The 9,057-nt window shown below is 46.5% G+C and overlaps 1 protein-coding gene across 1 annotated transcript; it reads left to right on the top strand.

Moving 5' to 3' along the window:
• The first annotated feature begins 707 nt into the window (after nt 1–707).
• On the top strand, nt 708–4,072 carry LOC135812584 (uncharacterized). The gene is made up of 2 exons (XM_065325905.1): nt 708–1,694; nt 3,063–4,072. Exons 1-2 carry the CDS (start codon nt 1,008–1,010, stop codon nt 3,984–3,986), a joined length of 1,611 nt encoding a protein of 536 aa, XP_065181977.1. The 5' UTR covers nt 708–1,007; the 3' UTR covers nt 3,987–4,072.
• The last annotated feature ends 4,985 nt before the right edge of the window (nt 4,073–9,057 follow it).

The following is a 9,057-nucleotide window of genomic DNA, read 5'->3' as shown; positions in this document are numbered from 1 at the left end:
TCACAGCAGGGTTCAATCTTCAAAGTATGGGTTTTGATGAGTGATGAAGAGTTGCTAGCTCGGCCGTGCGGCAAACTCCACACACAAACCCTGTGACGGAAGTCAATGAGCTCTTTATAGCCCATGGCGGATACTGCTGGCAGAAAAATCGGCAGAATTTGGTGCTTTTCTGGTATGTTTCATGCACGTTCGGTACATGTACAGTAATATCTGATGTAAGCGACCTCTGGGTTTAGCGACCACCTGCTCATCACGACCGTTTTTCCATGCACCGACAGTTCTACACCGACTCTGTTGGACCTGGTTCTAAAGACCACCTGGCTTTAACAACCGCTTTTGCTTGCACCGTGTGGGGTGGTCGCTTAAACCAGGTTTTACTGTACATGAATGTGGATAAAGGCATGGAGTAGAATTCTAGCACATGCCTGCCACACGTCATGTGATGTTCTGCCAGTTTTCCAGCTTTTCGAGCAGAACCTGCCGCATTATCCGCCAAGCACTACCTTACTGCCAGCACTCTACGCCGAAACCTGCACAATGTTTGTTCCACAGCTTCATGGCAACATAACGTGCTAGGCGTCGTCAAGGCAGCTTATCCCCATGACATTGACAGGGGTAGCTGGAACGCGGCGGGCCGGCCGGTGCGAGGCGTGCGAACTGGAGAGAGGAAGGGAGCGCGCGATGGATAACACTAACAGTCACTGAGTCGAGTTGCATGCCGCATGGACATGATGGAGGCTGGTGCTTGCCTGGAGTTTTACTGGCCGATGTCACTGCTTTCTTGCCATGAGAAGTGTATAATATCTGGATGAGTGGTGATAGCGCTGAGCTCTGGCAGAGAGTTGGTTCAGGCGACCGGGTGTTCGAGGTGTACATGAACTAACTTTATGTGACAGTCTTGTCCTGCCAGTCCTGCTGCAACAGTGCAGCTCCAACCGGCCATATCAGGCGTATGCCAATGCAGTTGTTGTTGTAGTTGTTTCACGGAAGTATTAGTTGGCTCCACAATGGATGCTCAGGAAGAGCCTTACCCGAACAGCAGCGGGTACGTTTCTGACGCGAGTACGAACTGGTCAAGCCAAACCAGCCCGGCAGAAGGGCTTGAAGTCGATTCTGGCGAGCGGGTGCTTGACCTGGAAAAGTCAATAACTATGTTGCTTACTGCCGGTGACGTTGATGCCGCCCGTTCTTTGTTCCAGTTTGCCTCGTTTGCCAAGGAAGCCGAGCACCAAGGTCGGATTTCGACGCAGAAAGAGCCGGCAGAGCAGCCGCCCGCACTCCATGGCCACCAGTCCCTTCAAGCTGAGCACCGGGCCCAGGCGAGACAGCGCGACGCAACACGCGACGCAACGCCGGCGGAACTCGCATTGCGGGCGGAACTGGATGCAATGCGGGCGGAACGTGATGCCCTGCGGGTGCAATGTGACGCAGCTAGGGTGGAAAGCGAAGCAATGCGAGCGCAACGTGATGCACTGTGGGCAAAATTCCACGTCGGGAAGCAAAATCAAAGCGGCATTGTTGAATTTGCGGCACGGAGTTTGCTACCACCGAAATCAGTTGGAAGGCCACAAGGAAGTTCCATCGCAGAAGCTCTATACGAGAAAGCAAGTTTGAGGGGGACAGTTGGTGAAGAGGCTCGCTATTCCCTTATTATTGGTCCACCGCCGCCATCTCTTCCAAACCCCAAAGCCAATGTAAGCTCTCTAACGCTCTGCATGGCACATTCAGATGGAGATGGTCATTGGGTTATTCTGGAAACGGGGACTTGTTCACTGTCACATGTAGTGCTTGTGTGTTTTGTGGAGCACAAGGCCGTTACGACCGAATTATTATCCGGGTCCGACATGGCCGAATCATTCCGTTTTTGCTCAAATCTGAAATGTTATCTTGTTATGTTAAGCTGTCGTCTGCAGTTTCGTCTGACGACTTCGTGTGTCCCTCCCTTAATCGATTAATTCCACCTGTCCAATTCCCCATTACTTCGGGTATATTCAAAGGCCTGTAAGCAATGAGGACATGTCCTGAAATTTGGGCCAGACCAGATCCATTGTGGCCACAACGTAGTCAATGCCCAAGATCCCCCCCCCCCCCTCCCACTCCACTGCTAGAAATTCCTCGTGTACTGGGCAGCTAATGCATATAAAAACACCGAAGTAGATCCACATTGTACATCTATAAGTATCGCGGCAGAGCAGTTGTACGCTTGAGGATTTCAAGTATTGTTATTCGTAGTTGGATAATCAAGGGTCGAAAAAAAAATGTTCACTTTAGGGCACGGCCTCTACCGGCCTCTGCCCTCCGGAACCTGACAAATGCACATACATGTACAGTAAAACCTGTCAAGGCGACCACTCGGATAAGGCGACCACCTGTCCTACAAGACCACTGGAACCAGAATCAAGGGATGCTCTTTCCAGTCAAATGACCCTGGATAAGGAGACCACCTGGTAACAAAGACCACGTTTTGAAGGTCCCTTGAGCGGTGGTCGTCTTAGACAGGTTCACTGTACAGTCAAAACTACTTTTTGCAGTTGACGAAAACTTTGAACACTTCATGATTGCAGCGCCAGCAAGTACTTTGGCTAGAAAGCACTTGTTCCTTGTGTTTCCCCTTGTGGGTATGTTTATTGCATCATCATCTCGTGGCAAGCAATGCCAATATTGAATGAGAGAGAGAGAGGGGATAGCCAACCACGGCCAAGTCAACGAAAGAAAAGTATGTCTTGTCAGTTTCGAGCGTAGTAAACCACATGTGCACGCGGACTACATGACTGTACGTATGATGAAAGCAACCTGAGAGAAAATGGGATCTAATGATTGTAGGCAACGCACCCACCACATTGGGCAGTGGTGATGAGGGTTCATTCAGTGTAATAAGTGGGTCATTGCTGTTCACCGCAAACGTGTACACGCATTTCTACAAGCAGATGGAAGAACGAAACCTACTTCAGGCTCCTCAGAATGTTGTTCTATTCTTCAGTCTGATGCCTGTATTGTTTCCTATTTCACTATCTTTTAAAACTAAGTACATTGCCCACTTGTTCTGATCTGTTGCGGTACAGTGGAAACGGGTTGGAGAGCTTCCAATGGCCGGTAAGGGCCATTATCTTGAGTCGATGGCATATGTTGATGGACATCTCTACGTAACCCTGCAGGAACTGTGTTCAGGCAAGTGCAGTATCTGGACTGGACCTCTCGGAAATCGGGAGGTGGACTGGTTGGCCAAAGATCCGCCGACAATAGAGCAGAATGCTCTTGAGCATCCGCCTACAAGCGGACAGCGCAATAAGCGCGAGGAACCCCCACACCTTCTGGTCCAATCCCACATGTCCTTCCTGTTCCTGATAGTGCAGTTCCCTTCACAACCATCTATCGTGTACATTGAACAACCTGAGGGCTGGTGTCGTCTTGTGCAGCTCCCAGCGTATCGCCGACGATTTGGGATTGTAATAACCGACGGGCTTCTCATAATAGTCGGAGGCTTCACTGATGTGGAGTCTCCCTCTCGTGCGCAGCCTGATATAATTTCCTGCGACTTGATTGACGCCACCACCAGAGGAAAACCACGGTGGATAGATTGGCCAAACCTTCCTCAGAGCGTCGGCACATTGACCCGCACTGGTACGGCTGATCGCGGCTATTTGCACGTGATCGGCCAAAAATATGAACGGGATTACAGCTCGTGGCCTGTGTACTCAAAGGATCTCTCTTCACCCATAGCCGATAGTAACTGGCAAGCTAATATACTTCCCAACTGTCCCATCATAGGTGGTGTGCTGCGAAAGATCAATGATTGCCTAGTATGCATTGTTAAAGAATTCAACCCAGCAGCACAGATGAGAATGTATCTTTTTTCACCTAGAGACAACCAATGGCTCCGTTTGCCAATTGCTGACGACCTACCCGGTCATCTAACGTATGGCGCGAATGGCCGAATGTTTCACTTCCAGGCCAATGGACAAATGCAGGAGCTGATTTGGCAATAGGCATGGTATCTTGCACATGCTCGTTGTTTGCTCATCTCTGCTCGCACCAATTTCCAGGTCACTAGCCATCTCCCCCCCCCCCACACACACCCTCAAATCGTGTCTCGTATATTCTGTCAATGCTCTTTCATAGTCTGTCTGTGAGCAAATTAGTGCCTTCTGGTGTTACTTGAAAAGGTGGCGAGGTGACAACAGTGTAAGGATTGTGCTGTATGGGCTGTGCTGTCGAGCTGCGACCATACACGTGAGGGCGGTCAGTATTCATAGTACTAGTACACTACACTGTGTTCACAGTTAAGAAGAGGTTGGTGCGACTTTGGCGATACTTGGGGAATTGTATGTTGCTCCCCACGTGGGAGCTTGCGCTATTCCTGCCGACTTGAATTCTCACTTGACTGACTCACGACTACCCGATGATCCCGAGCACAAGAGAAGTACATCGAACCTTCCACTCGGCAAACCTGCAAGAAAGCACCACAACCTGCTCAATACACAGTGTGTCGGGGATTTCACCCCTCATCAGATGAGCTTGAGTAGGCTAAAGAAGATTGCGCTTGAGGAGCAGCACTTATAATAATATTATAGTGCTCTCCAGGGAAAAACATCACCAGGGATACAAACTTACAGAGACGCTCCGTTTCCAGCGCGACAAACACCTCGTGAATACCATTATAGCAGCGTGAGTCAATGTCGCTTATGGAGGTGCTGAACAAGCGCTGAGGAGTCGGAGTGGACCGTTGGCCATTCACAACGTCATGGCCTCCAAACCATCTAATTCGCAAGCCCGAGCCGGGGACAACAATGTGAAGAAGAAGTTGGTGTGACTTTGGCGATACTTGGGGAATTGTGTGTTGCTCCCTACGTGGCATCTTGCGCTATTCCTGCCGACTTGAATTCTCACTTGACCTTACTGTAAAACCGAAAAGTCTAACGAGTCACAAAGTCTAACGTTTTAACGTACAATTATTTTTCGTTATTTGAAAAATCCGTTATCGCTAGATGTCTGTGCAAAGATGCTCATACAGATGGGTGGCCAGAGAGCCATCGTTAAACTTACTTTCTGCACGCTATCATGCCAAAATTACAAAACGTTTTAACGTTTTAACGTTTTGTACGACAGAAAAGTTTAAAAATTTAAAAACCTTTTGGTCGTTAGACTTCCGGTTTTACAGTAATACACAGTGTTTTGGGGAATTCCCCCCTAGGCCCTCATCAGTTGAGCTTGAGTGGGCTGAGGAAGATTGCGCTTGAAGAGCACCACTTATATAGTGCTCTCCAGGCACAAACATCACCAAGGATACAAACTTGCAGAGATGCTCCGTTTCCAGCGCGACAAACACCTCGTGAATACCATTATAGCAGCGTGAGTCAGTGTCGCTTATGGAGGTGCTGAACAAGCGCTGAGGACCATTGGCCATTCACAACGTTATGGCCTCTAAACCATCTAATTCGCAAGCCCGCGCCGGGGACAACAATGTGAAGAAGAAGTTGGTGCGACTTTGGCGATACTTGGGGAATTGTATGCTGCTTCCCACGTGGGAGCTTGCGCTATTCCTGCCGACTTGAATTCTCACTTGACTGACTCACGACTGCCATGCAGAGCACACGAGAAGTCCATCGAACCTTCCACTCCGCAAACCTGCAAGAAAGCACCACTCATAGTGTGCATAATATTCCAGTTGAGTAATTAGTTGCTTGTCCAAAACTCTTTTCTTTATCCATGATCAGTTACGTACTTTAATAGGTCATGTCAGCCAGTGGCGGAATGGGTCCAGCATCAACAGCACTGAATAAACGCATTGCTCATCTGTTGGCTGAGAAGAGGGGTGAGCACTACTCTCATGTTATGGCATTTGTTAGATGCAGGAATTCCTTCAGCCTTCTCAAATCCTGTATCATGTGCATTCGCGGTTGTAGGCGTATACATTATAGTTTGAAATTTGCACCCTCCTGCGGAGCCCACGCTGCTTTGGCTGTGGCGGAGGCTCGCTTGCCGACGTAACCGTCGGAGACCATCATGAACAATGGACTGACTAGTTATTCACTTGTCCTGTCTTTCTAAGTAACATTATTATTGCACATGTTCTTGGTTTAGTTTTTGGCCTTTTTCGTGCTTTGGAGTTATTTGTTGTTTTTGGAGTACATGTACGGACTCCCAGAAAACACTGTACACTGCAAAACAAAACAAAAAAAACTTTAATACACGCTCGTAGACTGCACCTGTATCTGTGCATTATCGAGCGATGCAAAATTAATGTTAGCAGCTTGTGATTGGACGAATACAGTTTCTCATCTGCTGTCTTTCCTAGAACCCTGGGCACTGCAATAACATTGCACGACACTGACGGATAGGGTCCAGCGGATAATGCTCCGAAAATGTTCGTATAATTCTAACAATAATGCTCCAAAAACTGCCTTATAGTGCTCATTCTAATGCTTCAGCAAGGGATATAATGCTCTTGGTTTGGGACAAAAATGGAAGAAAGTCTGCTCATTGTCAAACTTCCAGGAAATTATGCATATCGTCGATCTGCATCTGAAGTTGCCACCTTATCTCTCACGAGCTCCACCACTTCTTAGCACTATAAGACATGATCGCTTCTCCATTGATTGCTTTCCATTCCAACTTTGATGCAGGGTTGTGGCAGAATAGTCGGTGTATCAAATCTTTCCCCTAATTATCCATGTAGTGAGAGATGAAACCATTATTGCAGGTAGTCATTCATTGTTGGGATGAAGTTAATCTTGGCCAATAGTATTCCTGCCTGCAGACAAGCTGTCACTACGTCCACTCTGTGAATAATGCCTTCATCTGAAACACCAGACGTGAGGCCAGCTCCTGAGATCTGATCTCAGATGGAGAGCCCTCCCATTTGCGGAAATCCTGAAAACACGTGGTCAGAAGTTATTTTGCCACTCTACATCCTTTGCTTGTGCCCTCATCTTCTCCTTGAGATGATGTGTAGACGTATGTCTTGCCACAATACTCTTCCTTTCTGATAGCACTTGACTGTAGGCCTGGCATTACAACCGTCCACAACTAACTGTACTTCATCAGGAAAGTAAGACAGGCGCTGCTGAGCAATCGACTTAGTACTGAGTCCATGAGAAATTCTAGTTCTTTTCGAATCTCCTGAGCTGGACTCGGCAAAGGCAGTTCTTTTGGAACGAGCTCTTTCTGTTTATAGCCGCTCCTTCATCCTGGTCCAAATTTAGCAATGCATCAGTGTCTACTTCAGTATCGCTAGAGATGCTATCGCCAGAGCCTCTGGCACAACTAGAAAACTCTTCTTCGTCTGTTTGATATTCACTTCGCGTATGTCTCCTCCACAGCTCTCCATTATTCTAAAAGTAAAAGAAACCTCGTAAATAATTTCTCGGCACAATACAGTGAACGAGGAGTCTTCAGTGTACAGTCATCTGCTAGCTAGTCCTGATTGTTGCAATTCGTATTCCGACTCCTCGTTCACTGTATTGTGCCGTGGTCGTCATGGTTATGGACTACAGTTAAAAGTGTTGGAAGCTATCTATCAGCGTCTGTACAAGCCTAATTTGTGTGTACAGAAAGATAGTATAATTGGGTTGAAATTGTTCAAGTAAAGTGTCGTGTTTAGTGCGGCCAAGCTTGGCCGTTAATGTTCTAGGTGTAATGTACTGCTGTTATGTGTTATCACGTTGTCTTTCCTTCCTTTCTCCTTTGTTCATTTCTCGCTTTGATTGTTAAAATTCACACTTGTAAATTTCACTGTTGTTGCTCTTAGTGTTATTTCTCTAACTTAGATTTTCTATAATAGTTCAATTTTTGTTTCAGTGTTCTTTAGTACAACGACGATTCCTGATGAGTGTTGTACGAAAACTTGTTTGAATCCATATTTTTCCCTACACCATTTCTTCATATTTTCATCGTTTTATTGCACATCGTCTCCACCGTTTTTACATTGCATGAATAAAGTACACTTTCTGCTTATGTCGAGCATATTTTGGCATATTTTGGCATATCTTTTTGCATATCTTGCTAAGCCTTTGGCATATTATGGCCGTTTTCCCTGATATGGGACGAGCACAATATTATGCTTTTTTTTAGCATATTTGGTCGAGGCCTAGCCCCAGCCACCTTAACCTTGGCTCTCCATCCGAGTCCATTCCCGCACACCTTATAAATATTACTACATGCAGTAAAAATGAGAAAAAATTCGACGGGTTCGCGTACCGGGCAGGTCAAGAACAAGGAGTCGTACAACTGTATTACTAGTAATGTACCATATTAATTTCAAATTTGGACATCACGGAGAATTACAACCCTCTCCTCAATTCAACTGGCTGTCTTGACATGCCATGATGTGCAGAAATAAATAAATAAATAAATAAAGTCTTTGGAAATTAGAGGCCACGTGCCTAGTACTGTATGAGTTGCCAATATGAAGCAAGCCAGATATTGATTGATCGAAGAAGATAGATGTATGTATGTATGTATGTATGTATATTTTTATTTGAATTCGCAAGCACACACGGGCTACAAGCCCAATTACATGGAAGCGAATGCCATAATCAGGCCAATTAAGAAAAAAAAGGTGGAGGAAGGAGGAGGACGGTAGCAAAGCAACAGGGAGGACAATTCAGGACCAAAATCAACAATTGCACAAATGTGAGAGCACCTGAGACCGAGGGTACCTGTGGAGCGATAAAATGCCAAGCAAACAGAAGAAAGGAAATCGCAAGCCAATACACGCTAAACTGCACTTGAGTTAGAATGAAGGGGAAAACCGGAGCTCAACAAAATTATAACGTACAAAGTCATAATAAGAAGTCAACTGGATGAGAAGTAGCACAAGCAAACATTTCCTGACAACGAGAGGGGCTGTAACTACAGCCACAGCAGTAGCTGCTGTAGCAGCAGCAGCAGCAGCAGCAGCAGCAGCAGCAGCAACAACAACAACAACAACAACAACAACAACAACAACAACAACAACAACAACAGCAACAACAGCAACAACAACAACAACAACAACAACAACAACAACAACAACAACAACAACAACAACAACAACAACAACAACAACAACAACAACAA

Source organism: Sycon ciliatum, chromosome 3, assembly GCF_964019385.1.
Source record: "Sycon ciliatum chromosome 3, ocSycCili1.1, whole genome shotgun sequence".
NCBI classification, from domain to species: domain Eukaryota; kingdom Metazoa; phylum Porifera; class Calcarea; order Leucosolenida; family Sycettidae; genus Sycon; species Sycon ciliatum.
This window is presented reverse-complemented; position numbering and strand designations above follow the sequence as displayed.